This window comes from Helobdella robusta, assembly GCF_000326865.2.
Source record: "Helobdella robusta unplaced genomic scaffold HELROscaffold_48, whole genome shotgun sequence".
Lineage (NCBI taxonomy): Eukaryota > Metazoa > Annelida > Clitellata > Rhynchobdellida > Glossiphoniidae > Helobdella > Helobdella robusta.
This window is the reverse complement of record NW_008705215.1, coordinates 99,037-114,640: the sequence shown is the minus strand read 5'-3', so window position 1 is coordinate 114,640 and position 15,604 is coordinate 99,037. Positions and strand designations below refer to the sequence as shown.

Below are 15,604 nucleotides of genomic sequence, written 5' to 3'. Positions count from 1 at the left end.
TTATATTTGTATGATGCGGTGCTACTGCGTGCATACATAATGTTTTGATGCGTCATGTGGTGGAGATATTAAGGTTTTTCTGGCTCAAAATTTGTAATATAATAATATAATAGTTTTTGAAGCAGCACTGAGTGTGACATATCCGCATTATGAAAAACAAAAAAACTGTTCCTAGAGTAAAACCATCACTGAATTACTTTTTGAAATGCTAATAAACATTTTGAAAATCAATAACCTGTCGTGTTTTTGTTCAAGGCATCTGAACCAAGAGATATATGTATGAAATTTAAACTCCAATAAAAGATAAAAAATAAAAGTTTTAATTTTAGAATAGAAAAGCATGTAAAGTAGCGATGTTTATGAGAAATATGAAATAACTTTTTTAGAGTAATACCATTACTGGAACTATTTATAAATTGCAAAAAAAAGTTAAAATGCTAAAACCTGTCGTGTTTTTGTTCAAGTCATCTGAACAAATAGAAATGAAATTGGACATTAAATTCTCAATTAAATAATAACAAAGGAAATTAGTATGAAGTTGTTACTTATAAAAAAGGTATTAAATTCGATGACACTAGAAAGTTTTGATGAACATATAAATTTGAAAAATTTCAAATAGTTCAAAATCTAGATTCAATTGTGTAACCGGTTGTTTCATTTTTCAGTGGAACTGTGTTGAAAAATTATAAAAATGATTTTTGAGATAAAACTAAAATGCTGATACTGGTTCTCACAATCATTTTGAGTCAACTAGTTTACTCAGTTGGTGCATCCCTAATTTTTATATTTATCAATATTGTCACCCTGTTAGCTCATTTTCTAAAAGTGTCTTGTTTCAGTCATTCTACAACGAGATGATCTGCATTTAATAATCTATCCAAAATTGAAAGAACATCTTACACGTATGATGCGGATTTTACGCGTCAAAAATAATGAATATGGGCGTCTTGTAGAGGAGTTAGAAGTTTGAAAGTTTTAATATAAATTTAGAAATGCATGTAAACATCTCAGCGTGTGACATATCTGATTATAAAAAACCATTTTTAAAGTAATTTCATTACTGAGTTTGTATTTTAAATGCAAATAAACTTTAAAAGCAAAAAACTGTCGTGTTTTTGTTCAAATCTTCTGAACCATTTGTTATGTAATTGGACTTTAGATTCATATTTAAAAAATGAAGAAATGTAATTAGTATTCATTCTTTACTCATAAAAAAGATAATAAATGCGATGACAATGAAATTTTTTATGTTTTTTAATAATCATGAAAATTTAATTTTTAGAATCAATTGTGTAACCTGTTCTTTCATAATTCAGTGAAACTGTGTTGAATTATTATTAACTTCGAAACTTAGTTGAACATGATAATGATTGCTATAATCATTTTGTGTCACCAAGTTAGCTCAGTTGAAATATATTCTATATTTCTTGCTGTAAATACTGATGATCTGCATCGAGTAGTGTCTATCTGATATTTAAAACCATCACACCCGTATGGTTCGGTGTTATCGTTTGCATAGTGTTTTAACCTTTAACGTTCGTTACTTCCTACACCAATGTTATATCTCAATAGATTTCACTCTTTCCAACACCAGTGTTGTAACTTCCAAGTTGTCGTCTCAGTCGGTAGATTTATGGTTTCCGATTGATAAACACAACTGCTTCAAACGCAAACTTTTTTGAGCATTTATTGAATTTCTAACAGTAATAGAAACACTAAACTAATCCAAATAACTACAGAAAACATAATTACAACTTCACAATTAAACCTCTTTGAAAACCTATGTTTTTTTTTACAAATTCTAATATAGCTTCTGCACTAGATTTTTATCATAGATTCAAAATCTCTTTACAATTCTCTTTGGTTTACAATCCATAGATTACAAATATAACATTAGTTATGATAATGAATATTATATCGCCATTTCATTATTCTGGCGATTATAACATTACCCTACCTTAGTCTGTTAATTCTTAAAATAGACATTATCCAAATGGTCAACCTTCAACTTTACCCGTTGTCTTATGTTGTCATAGGTCCTGCAAATTACGTTATTTTTCTTGTTAACGATCTTGTTCCAATATTTCTAATTATATGAAAGTTTTGCTAAGCATCGTCATTTTCTGTTCCCTAGGTTGTATAACCACATTAGGTCATTGCTTATTATTTTTAGGTCACGGAGTTTCGGTTCTTTGATTCATAGGTAGTCGTCGTGGTCCATTCTTGATTTTGTTGGCAATTGAAACAAGTGTTTTTATAGTGAGTTTACTAGGTGTAGAATGACCAGACAAATAGCTCAGGTGCATTTTGCAATATTTGTTGTTTACATCTTTTTGTCGATCTGTGATGCAGCAATAAAAAACTCATCTCATCCTCATAAGCAATTAAGCTGTCGTTGATGCCATTATCCAGGTAGACAAAGATCAAGCTTTCATTCTTAGTGCGTACTCTAGAGGTTATCTCAAAACTTAAAATTTAATTTTTTGATTGAATATTCACATCTGCATTAACATCACGGACATCGTTACTCTTTAAATCACTGTTGTAGCTGTTTGAAAGAAAAAACAGGTGAGTTGCTGCCAAAAAGATCCAAGAGGTAGTTTAACTGCACATCAAAGTTTCAATGTTTTTGTCACTGCCATCTACTTCAGCATTTTCAAACTCTTCATCGTTGTCTTCAACATCATCTTCAACATCGTGCATCGCAGTTATCAGTGCTTTTCAGATATAACGTGCGTTGCAGACATCATGTGCACCACATTTAACACGTGTATCGCAGTCGATATCGTTCGTGGGAAGGAGAGACTTGCGATCTCTACTGTAACTGTAGATAATTGAATAAGCTGGTTAGATTAAGTTAAGATTTTCTATAGTCGTTTTTGTGTTCTTTCAAAGGCTGATTCTATTATTCTAATCATTTTGGCTGTGTTGATCGAAAGTTGTATTAATTTTTCCTATAAAAGAATTCTCTAAAAAAGTATATAAAATTTCTCTTCAAACCATCCCGAAAATCTTTGCTTTTTCACAAATCATTATATAGCCTCTACACTAGATTTTTAGCATAGACTCGATATCTCTTTACAATTCTCTATAGTTTACAATCCAAAAATTACAAACGTACCAATATTAAAACAACAAAAAATACAACACAGTTTGATAATTTCGGCGGTTATAACAATACATATGCATTTTTGCATCGTTTGGTTGGAATAGTTTAGCCTTTCTGGCTCAAAAGTTCTAATAAAAGTATATAATAGTTTGTAGATCAGTTCCGCGTGTGACATATCAGCATTATAAAGAATAAATAAAAACATTCTTTGAGTAATACCATCCCAGAATTAGTTTTTGAAATGCAAATAAATTAAAAAAAACTGAAACCTGTAGTGTTTTTGTTCAAGTCATCTGAACCAAAAAATTTGAAATTGGAGTTTAGAATAATTTTAACAAGACAATGAAATGTAACTACAATACAGTTTTACTCATGAAAACAAAAATAAATACAAAGTCAGTGAAATATTTTGATGAACTTATAAATCTGAAAAATTTTACTTAGTTTAAAATTTAAATTCCATTGTGTATTTTGTTGTTTCATATTTTGTGGAACTGTGTTTAATTATTATGAACACGGAGAAATAGTTGAACATAAAAATTTATTATATGAGTTTATATAATCATTTTGAGTCACCAAGTAAGCATAGTAGAAATAAATTTTGTTTCGTGCTTTTAATACGCGTTGATCTGCATCGAATACTATCTATTCAAAATTCAAAGACCATCATACTCGTGTAATGCGATGCTAGCGCTTGCATACATAATGCCTATGTGCATCGTGTGGTGGTGTTAATACAGCCTTTCTGGCTCAAAAGTTCTAATATAAGCAGCTCTGTCTGTGACATATCTGCATTATAAACAATAGATGACATCATTCTTAGAGTATTACCATTACTGTATAAGTTTTCAAAATGCAAATAGACTTTATAAAGTAAAAACCTGAGGTATAAAATTGAACTTCAGATTCTCATTTGAAAAATAATGAAATGTAATTATCTTACATTTTACCCATTAAAATGATATTTAATGAGATGTCATTGAAATTTTTTGATGAAATTATAAATCTGAAAAATTTCAAAGTGTTTAAAATCTTTAATCAATTTTGTAACCTGTCGCTTCATTTTCTAGTTGATCTGTGTAATTATTGTGAACAAGGAGTCATAGTTGAACATAAAAATTTATTATAGGTGTTTTTATGATCATTTTGAATAACGAAGTAAGCTCAGTTGGAATAAGTGCCATGTTTCGTTCTGCTAATAATATAAATTACATAACATACTTTTAAATTGCGTGAAAATAAGCAGCAAACCTTTTGCTTGGCTGATTATCTGATTTGCTTAAAAATAAAAACAAATTAAAAAATAATTTATGACAAAAATTATAGAAGTGTGGAAACAAAATATTTCATCGTAAGTAGTCAATTCTGTCGTGCCTGAACGAAAAGTCTTAAATTGTTCAAGAAAAGAGAAAAATAAAAAACACGTGAAGCAACCTCCAGTTTGTTTGCTCCCTTGATCTGCTTACAATGTAAAATGGATTAGAATTGGATATAAAAGTTACTATTGAATGTTGAATGTTACAACATAATAAACGATTGATCAAAGAACACAGAGCATGAGTTCAAAAAAAGATTTCAGTCAAAATTTTTTCTTGTTTATTATTTAACTCAAAATAGAATAATTCGTTAAATCGTTCGTTAATTGCTTTCAATTACCACGTTGAAGAAAACGGTTCGCAACGCTAGACAGAGGATGAATCGTTCTCCACCAAATCCAACTTAACAGGAAGTACTCAATATTCCATCTGATTATCAAATTACTCACGCTGGCGATTAGTTTCTTTTGCACGATAGCAAATTGGATTCTCATTTTTTTTCCACACAAATAAATCTTCAATTTATTTCCAGTTCGTCAAATTGGTACGCTGATAGAACTTTCAAAATTGTGCCGCCATTGTTCTATCAACTAATCACAATTCATGGTATTGATGGTGACCGTGTTATCTCAGCGGTTTTTGCACTATTACTATCAAAAGCTGAAAAAATTTATTTTCGTTTTCCTAATCAACTTATTTGCCCAATTTGTCTTCAGTTTCGATTATGACCGACTTTGAATTGTCAGCTATTAACGCTTTTGGTGACATGTTTCCAGCATCAAGACAAAAAGGCTGTTTTTCCTTTTCATTTGGTGTAACATTCAGGCTAATGTTCTTCAACAACGTTATGAAACAGACGCTGAATTTGCTCTAAAGATGCGGATGCTCTCGGTCCTTGCCTTTTTAGATTCAACTGATATTGTTGAAAAGTTTGAACGGTTACTAGGAGAATTTCCAGCTGAAAGAGTACCAGTCATAGATTTCTTTAAGGAAACATAGATTGGACGTCCAAACCGTCGTCAAAGAAGGCCTCCCTGTTTCCGATACGAACTATGGAATTGTTATGATGCAACATCAATGGGCGTTCCCAAAACTAAAAATTCATGCGAAGGATGGCATAGAGCCTATGGCGAATTAATTGGAGCGAGTTACCCGACTGTTTGAAAATTTATCAATAGCTTAAAGGATGAGCAAGCACTAAACGATTGAACAATATCTGAACTTTTTGTACACAAACATTTTAATATTTTTCTTTCAAATGATTAAAAATAGTATATTGAGTACTGTATTATTTTCTAAAGCAATAAACTTAAAAGAACTTGTTCATTTATTTAAAACGATAAAACAAAAGCATTATCATACATCCCTTTGAAAAACTGAAAATCCATTACAAAAAATTTTCTGCGAAGAATTTCCCCTGCGAAGAATTTACTTGCGAAAAACTTTCTGCGAAGAGTTTTACTGCGATGAACTTTCTGCGAAAAATTTTCTCGCAAAGAGTTTTCCGCGAAAAATTTTCCGTAAATCATTAAGAAGTTGACAAAATATGATCTTAGATGAAATATTCTTTTCTTAAAAATATTCGTTAAAATTATTTGAAAATTAAATTTGTCTTAAATTTGAAAATATTTATCTATAGATAGCATTGTAATTTACATAAGAGATTTTTGGTTTGTTACTAAAGTAAATAAAAGAGGCGCTATTAAAAGTTTTAAAATTTTAATAAATTTCAAACCTTAGCTTAGTAACATTGGTACGTTTTTAACTGATCCTCAACTCAGTTTGATTAATAGTAAAAAGTATTACACTTTTTTATGTGAGCTCAGAAATTATCAAAAATTTGTAATTTTAAAAAGTTAACAATTTATATAATTTGTAGAAAATACTCAAATCTCATCGCACACATTAAATGAAGCAAACATCATACACATATAAAGAGACAAACATTAACCTCTACCTGGAGTTACGACTTGATAGCTTGGCTCAACTAAAAAATATTAAAAAAAATTACAAAATTTGATTTAGATCTCTTGAAAATTTATTACTGTCAAAATACAATGTAAAAATGGTTTTATCAATACAGTGTGTTAACAAAATCGAAGTTTTTATTGGGATTATGGTTTATTTCAAAAACATTGTGCTCCTCACGAGCATGGAAAAATAAAAAAAAATTTAATGAAAATGTATATAATTAATTCTATTACAATTAAAATAGTATGAAAATATTAATTTTAAACCGATTGTAAATCATTACGAAAGAATTGACAACGAACATAATCGCATTGCTGTAGTCATTTTTTAGCAGATTAAACTACAAACGAGTGCTTTTGTTGACTCATCTGTCAAATAGCGTCCGATTGATCTGTGTAGTTGATAGAAACATCGCTGACAGATTTTACTTATATGCTTTTCAAATGTAAAGTGTGGATCGAGTATAACATCAACATTTGTCACAAGATTCTTTTAGTCCATCAAACAACCGAAGCCATGTGACGTTCTTATCAACATTTGTTTGGCTTTTTGAGGTTAAGTTCAAACTAGTTTGATGAAATCTAACAACCAACTTAATTTACTGCATTTGACTCAGCAGTGGAAATTTGAAGTGATGGGTCAGGTAGTGTGAATTCATATAGTATCATCAGCGTTCCTGATCAGGCTCGGTTTTAGTCGGCAAAGCATGGAGACCTTGTTTGTCTACGTCACATATCATTATGGGCCGAAGTTGGCTTCAATTACGTCTGCCAAAGTCTGGAACTCATTACCGACTGATTTGAAAGATGTTACCGGTATTAGCCGTAATGGTTTCAAAAGCAGATTGAAGCATCATTTTTTCAACAAAATACATCATAGACTGTGTTTCTGGAAAATACTCTATAGAGGCGCTTATAAATTTTCTTCAAGTCAATTCAATTCCTAACAATTCAATTCAATTCATAATCATGGTGAAACGTTAATAGGGTTTTTCATCAAAGTTAAATTAATTGAACAATATATTAACATTCTACACAAATGATTTTAAATTAAACATTTGATTAATTATAAGTATTATAATATTATCAAATGTTACCTAGATTCAAATCTTCATTATTGGAATCCACTGAATAAAAAATTTCAAATTATTTCAAACTTTTGTGTTGAAATATATAAACCATCGAAATTATTGTGAAAATTTTTTAAATTATCACGAACACAACTATGAAAAGCTGTTGAAAAGTGAAGTAATTAAACAAAGTTTTTTGGGCATGCTGAATGGTCTCGGACATTGACAAAATTACGGGGAGGCCGAAGTTCGAATAATGTTACAATTTTTTGATATTTGATGGGTGGGCCAAGAAATTTACAATTGTTTGCAAGTACGGCTAATATTAAGCTTGTTTTCCAGTTAATAACTTTTGGTCAAACATTCTTTATTTAGCACGTTACCTATTTCTAATATGTATTCATGTTTCTCAATCAATAACTCCCCTGCTGGTAAGATTTTTGAGCAATTATTAATCATTGGTCAATTCAGCCTCTGCATTTCTAGAGAATATTGGGCATTGTTTATATTCACTTCCAAATTCTAAAACTTTTTGTTGCTCTTGACGATTCAACTTTAAATCAGCACTGCCACAAAGTTTGATAACTAACATCAATTTGGAAAACTTGGGCAACCAAATAAGAGTGACAGTTTTACGATGATTCTCAGCCTAGATAAAGTTATCAAAATTAAGCAATCAATTTATAAATTTTTTAATTCTTTTTGTAGGCTTTTATCCTATTCATAGATCTTTTTCATTCACATATTTTCTAAAATTCTACACAATCATTACAGAAAACCGAATTTCAATTGTAGAGCGATTGTCTCAAAGATTGAATATTCTCTATTTATTTTGACTTGATTCAAATTTGAAACTTAATTATATAATATCCTTATTATAAAGACAGGTTGTGAATATTCAGCTAATTTTTCAGGAAAGTTTTTCAAAGTTCTGAAATTTGAATTTTTTTGTGTGAAAACTCTTATCAGACAAAATTTAAACATTTTTTCACTGCCGAATAAACAGCAAATTATATATTTTTTCAAAGACATAAAATTAAAAATAGCAGTAAACAAATTACCTAGATTAATGTACCCATCATCACTTTTTTCAACTGAATTAAATTTGATTAAATTTTTGACTACATTAAAAGTTCTTTCGAATCATTTTTATTTAAGAATCAACGTCAAACATAAAATTTCATTTTATGTAATCATCATTCGTAAAAATAAACTGAATTGTTGTACTTGGCGTATTCTCTTGGTCATTAGGTTCAGCTGCAAAAATGTTCATGGTAGTAAAAATCATGTTTGAAATAATCAAATACATTCAAATTATATTCAATCTTTTTTTTATAATTGGTTGTATATATATTGTTGTAACCCTCGACGTTCGTAACTACCAACACCGGTGTTATAACTTCAATGATCTTTATATTTCCAACACCAGTTTTGTAGCTTCCAACAATTGTCAAGTGTTTGTTTATCCGTAGGTATAAGATTTCCAATAAGTGAAAACATGTTTATTTGAATATCAACAGTAATAGAATCATCAAACTAATTCAAGTAACTACATCAAACACAAAATTTATTTTGATGAATATAAGTTATTAAAACCTAGTTTCTCATAAGTTTCATTATTTTAAGCAACGATATTGTATGCATCAACTAAAAAACGCCTCAAAATTTTCTTATACTTTTTAATGTTTTTATGCTGTAACTTGCATCGAAGATTTACTTCCACAGCATGATGCTTGTCTGACTTCATAGGTTTTCACATTAGTTTACAAAATGAACTTTTTCAAACTATTCATTTTTATCAGTCAATATTTATAAAAATCTTCCTTATAAATATTTTTTAAAATTCGCTTACATGATGTTGAGATAATTTCTTATGGTATAAAATTAGAAATTGTTTTGGAAAAAATATAGTAGAACATTTTTGAACATGTTCAGATTTTGATTATTTTGACAACAAAATTCTAAGAAATTCACATAAAAACTTTTTCTCAATTTACCTATATATCGATGAAATTATAAATTAATTGAAATTAACTTGCGAACGAACAGCAATTTTAGTACGGCTGGTTTCACGTTCATTATTATCTCAAGACGAAAATCCGAATAACTACCTGAGTTATAATGCAGATGAGGTCCTAGAAAGCTTGAGACAACTAAGGTTGAAAATTGTTTATAATTATTTCATTACAACTTTGATAACATTTTAAAATATATAAATATGTTTGTCTTCTACAACAAATAATAATAATAAAGAAAAAATAAATATTTATTAAAGATTTTCAATATTATATTTTTTTTGTTATAAGAACAGTAAAAGTATTTTTGAACGATAATTACAAGTTTTACCGTTCTTTTAAATCAGGGTTTGCCAATCGGGGGAGAAAATTACATTCTCGAGAAGGACAGTTGGGCTCAACAAGTATTTGGTTGGGTTAGGTTGAATGTGTAAATAGTTGCAAAACAATATACAATATTTACTAATAGGAGGAAACTGCACACAATTGTAAAATATGACCTAGAATGGATCAACGAACCATAAAAATATTCATCATTTCATTTGAACCAAACTAGGTTCGTGGGGCACAGACAAGAGTGAGGTTGGAAAACCCCGTGTTAATTATTTATAACACAATATTCAGTTATAACTAACCAAACAGTATTATTTTATGTTTATGTTAACATTATTAAAAAAAACACCTGGATTATCATACTGATCAACTTGCTTTTCTGTCAAGAAACAAATAAAATATAAAATTAATTTTACTTATACTTGTTAATTAATGTTCACCGTTAAAAACGTTTTAGGTAGTAGTCGTGAAAATAGCTGAAAGTCAATTATAATATTTTATAGCCGTAGTCAGAAATCTTTGTTTTGGTGGGGTAATGACATTTCAGAAAAAAATAACTATTTTTTTCCATCACATTTTTTCATGATTTTTATATCGTAACTTGTTTTTTAGTCAAAATTGCCAAAATTATATTTTTCTTATAAGGCTACAATGCTACAATTTGTAATTAAAATTCATATGATCTATATTGAAATTTAACTTTTACTTTAAAATATTTCAACGTTTCTGTTTATTATATAACCTACAGCAAATAAAACCTAAATTTTTTGTTATCTATTTAAAGAATTTAAATAAAATTGAAACTTTATTTTTTTGAAGCATTCAATTATTTTAAGCTTTGTCTTTATATTATTTTGGCCAGACTATTTAATAATTGCTTTCATTTCAGAATTCAATATAATGTTATAAACTTTCAGAAACCAGTGTTGTAATTCAAAGATCCATATTTCTGACGCCAGTGTTGAAGCTTGCACTATCATCAAGTTATCGTTATTTCGAAGGTTCAAGATCTCTGATAGATAACACAACTGCGTCAAACGCAAACATGTTTAAACGTTTATTTGAATGCTAACAGTAATAGAAACACTATATAACTCACTATTCTCCGAAATACGCATGATCGCCAATAATTAAGATCGTGACAACCTAAAACACAACTTCAACCTCGCTATCAACCTCATCATTTAAACAATGATAATAAAAATAACAAATAATCAGAAAAATATTAATTAATTGAAATTAATTATACAGTGCAATGCGACAATTTTGGCAAATATATCAATAATTATTTGTTGTTTTGCAAGCTCCTAATTTTTCAGAAAGTTCAATAAAATAAAATTTAATAAGAGCAAATTCTTTTCAAATACGTAAAAAACAAATTCTAAATGAAATAAAGCAATTGTCAAAGTAAACTGCACTAACTTACGCCTTACATTTTAAACTCTAATAGGGCATAAGCAGGATATTAAAATGAATAAAAAAATTGTGAATGGGTGGTTTAAAATAAAGGATGAATTAGTTAAAACAAAAAAGTTTTTTAGGTAAAAACTAAACTCCTGAATGATGAGCATAAGTTTTAAAACGTAATTATGTTACAAAAAATAAAACAAAAACCAAATTTTTACCTGGATAAAAGTAGTCAACTGAAACAAAGAAATGTTGGGAAAATGACAGAAATTAATAATACTAATATTATTGTTAAAACAATTTTTACGAAAATATTTGTTAGACTGTGATTATTGAAATTTTTACAAAATGTACTTCATTTTGTAAAATCTTTTTTGGCAAACCAGCGGACAGCGCAACCACTACAGCAAAAATTATAAAGTTTAACTTCATTGAAGTTTATTGCTTATTTTTTCAAAATATTACAGAATGTCGTACTGAAAACAAAATCGACAAAAAAAATTACACTACCCACGTATTCAAAACAACATTCGTACCATCATTATATTGTTAAATTGATCGCCTTTAACAATTCATCATTCTTAAGTGTGTACATTTATACAGTGGCGAATCTAGAGGAGGGCACTTTTGAGCAGTATTTTTAATAAAAAAAAATCGTCAGCCACATTATCTCATTTGCTGTTTATCCTCCCTCGTAAAAATTTTAACGTTTTAAAAATTTTGGCCCCCGTCTATATTTTCTTGATCTGCCAGTGACTGCATGTATATTTAGATTATTTATATCATTACACACGATATTCAGTGTCCCAGGTTTTACTAGATAGGAATTTTCGGTCCCAGAGTTTTCCCGAAAACTCCGAGACCGAAAATTCCGGGACGAATAATTCCTAGATTTTTACACACGCAGCTGAAATCGTGGACGCGCTTACATACTTGCTTACTCTTACTCGATAATTGATGGCGCTCACTAGCCAACAGTAAAAATAAAGTTCAGTGGAATAACGACTGTATAAAAATTTTGCTTTTTTTTACACTGTAGTACTTAAAAATCTCCAAAAGGATAAACACAAGTTTGTAATAGTACGTTTGAAAATTTCTATTTTAATGGTTAGTATTCGCAGAAACTAACATTAAGTTTGCTAATCTCTGTATGATAGTGATAATCAATTTTTTTAAAAGAGACCCAATCTTTGATATCCTATTGTGATTAAGACACGTATTTCTACGTTTTAGTATAGATAAATGATTTTAATCAAACTTATTCATTCCAATGAAATATTATTAACATATAGTCCTACATGATAAACAGAAAATAACATACCATCAAAAAACTTCAACTTTCCACAAATCATGCACTTTGGTTCACATAAAACGTTTATTAGATGCTTAAATATCTAAAATTAACAACGTCAAATTCTTGACAGTTTCCAAAAGCACCAACAATTCAACATCGGAAAATTCTTCAGTCATAGCCTTGCAATATTTATTTTATGTTTTCATTTTGTTAAATGAATTCCCATGCTGCTTTTTATTGAAACTTGTTAAGACAGTTTTCTAATCTCAACCACAAGACATCTAATCTTTTCGGTCTCTTGCAGATAAATAATGTGATCCGTAGAGATAATTTCAATGACTTCAAGTTTTTTTTCAACAATTCTTTAACAATCATTTATATTACTTGATATATAACCAAAAAAATAAAGCGCGCTAGATGCTAACGTAAATTTAGCTTTTTGTCGGTCTGAACCTTATCAACAATTTTTTTCGGTTAAGGAGGATAAGTAAGCTTTACTGATATCACCGAATGCAAACTAATCTCAATAAATAAATATATTGTTAACCTGGACTATTTTGATAAAATTATGACCAATTATTAAAAATATTTAAAAAGAAACGGATCGTCTCTGATTATCATTCACTAATTAGAAATCAAAATAGACAATAAATTAAAGAAAACTCATGTGGAATGTAAAAAAATGTTTAAATAAATAATCAACGTGTCGGCAAATTTGTCCCCGCAACTTTACATTTCAACGTCACATTACAAATTTTCAGTGAGCGCATTTTTTAATTAACAAATAATAATCGTCAACATCATAAACAGTAATAACAAGCATAACAATCATAATAACAACAACTATAATAATAATAAATTTCAACAATTAAAAAATAGAAAAATTTATTAAAATTTAGGTAGAGGTATGACGACACGCACGTATTGAAAAAAAACATTGTAGAATTTTTTATGAAATATTCATAAAATTGCCTTCGATGAGGATAAGCACAGGTACATTTACTCTTATGACTCAATTGTAAAGAAATATTTAAAATATATTCAAAAATATCAGAGCGTTGTAGGCGTATGTCAATTTCCGATTGAATTTTTCAACGATAAAGTTCAGATAAAGGTTGATTTTATAAAGTTTAAAAACATACATTTATTCTTTTTTGCGTTGTTGTATTTATTAAATTTTCAAAAAATGGCTTAAAAGCATTTAGTTTTTAAAGATCAGTCGTCATCAGTGGATATTTATGACAAAAATCTTTGAAGAAGCGTTCAATGTAGGTCAAGGACGCCACCAAGTTCACTTCAAGGTCCTTGAACTTGTTCGCACACTGCAATCTGCTCTAACTGCTTCCCTACATATATTCAGATTTGATATTCAACTATGCGTGTCTGTGTGTGTGTTTGTGTGTTTATTTATATTTGTGTGCATGTTGTGTGTACATGTATATGTATGTGTGTGTTTGTTTGTGTGAGTGTGTGTCTGTGAGTGTAAGCAGCAAATGTGTGTGCGTGTGTGTGTTTGTATATGCGAGGTTGTGTGTGTGAGTTTGTTGAGTGTGTGGTGTGTGTTTGTGTATTATTTTAAAATCAATAGTAAATATATCTATACAAGCACATAATTAATCATTCATTCAACTTTTTTTCAAATTACATGGGAAACATGTTGCATTGAAGTCCCTGCTAATTATTTATTGTCAATCATTAATTCTCATTCGTTTGACGCATAACTAAACAGGGTTAAATCATTCAAAGATTATTGAACTTGTAGAGTTGTGCGCAAGTTTAGAGTAGGTCTTAGTGAAGTAGGTTGTGCTTGCCAACAATCGTACAATCGTTCTTAAAATTAAGATTACTGTATGATTGACGACACAAAAATATTAAACTCAATTTTAAACTGTTAGCCACAATAGAAATTCAATTTTAGAATAAAAATGATTACATTATAAAATTTCAGGAACATAGTGCTTACGGCTAATGCACTTAACTAAGTCTACTTATTTATTCACAAATCTGGACAAAGGACTTAACAGACTACTTATCTAACCAGCAGTTCTTTACGACACCGCTTTGTGTCAATAAATCAGTGTTGGGATAAACAAGGATTTGTTTGTTTTGAATAAATATTAAACTCAAATGGGTTGAAAAGCCAGATCAAAATAAAAATTTCAAATATATCTTAGTGTTCGGGAAGAAACGTGATGAGAAATTTTATTAACATTTTAAAATGAATATTTTGTCCATCTGTTTTGTCATAAATCATAGAGTTTACAGGCGATTATGTACTTGTTCGTGTGTGTACATGTAACAATTATGTATTATATTTTTAAATAAATAAAGAAATGTATAAAGTACATGATGCATAATTTTTATAAAATTGATTGTGATAAAAACTTCTGCTAAAATCAACTAAACAATAAGTTTAGAGATCATCGATAGACCGACCAACAACCAACATGAGCCAGCAATAATTCACATTTCGGAACAAAAAAAAATCTGTCAACCCTCTTTTCAAAATTGTTTGATATCTTTTTAGTTTTCTAACTTATTTTTACTTTTGACTGTTATAAAATCTCACTTAATCGTGAGATGAACATTCATCTGTTTAAAATGTAATTTTTTATTGAAAGAACAGGTTTTGGGAAAACGCAGTAAATGGGAATGAAGTCATTTCTTTTTATTATTCTAGATCATGGATTATATTTTTTTATTCGTGAATTTAAGTCATATTAAAAAAAGAAGTGAAATAGAAATAGATTGGAAATTTCAAAATAAACTTGTATTTTAGTGTTCCGTAGATGGTCTACTAAAATCATACAAAAAAGTCTTCTTCCGATTTATAATAAATCATTATGCATATGCCCGGGTATATACAGAACATCTCCACCCAGCAGCCTTCATGTTTTGGCAGGAGAGATGCTTTGTAACAACAAACATTAAAAACTGGCACTAAAGTCAAATATCAATTTCAAAATACAAGAAAAACTCAATAAAAAATTAAAAAGCTTAGAATTTTTGGCACATATAAAAGAAATTATGAAATCAGTGTCTAATAATCCTGTTCAAGCTCTGTTGAGGTCGGCAAAGCATGATGACCCT

The 15,604-nt window shown here is 29.1% G+C and overlaps 2 protein-coding genes across 2 annotated transcripts; both read left to right on the top strand.

The window, feature by feature from the left end:
- Positions 1-1,360: 1,360 nt before the first annotated feature.
- Positions 1,361-5,424, top strand: HELRODRAFT_178431 (hypothetical protein; the record flags this gene model as incomplete). Its single annotated transcript, XM_009026540.1, has 3 exons — positions 1,361-1,396; positions 2,569-2,732; positions 5,202-5,424. The coding sequence occupies 3 exons, from the start codon at positions 1,361-1,363 to the stop codon at positions 5,422-5,424; spliced, it is 423 nt and encodes a 140-aa protein (XP_009024788.1).
- A 1,678-nt stretch (positions 5,425-7,102) lies between these two features.
- On the top strand, positions 7,103-10,836 carry HELRODRAFT_178430 (hypothetical protein; the record flags this gene model as incomplete). Its single annotated transcript, XM_009026539.1, has 5 exons — positions 7,103-7,211; positions 9,515-9,597; positions 9,828-9,896; positions 10,037-10,062; positions 10,731-10,836. The coding sequence occupies 5 exons, from the start codon at positions 7,103-7,105 to the stop codon at positions 10,834-10,836; spliced, it is 393 nt and encodes a 130-aa protein (XP_009024787.1).
- Positions 10,837-15,604: the final 4,768 nt, after the last annotated feature.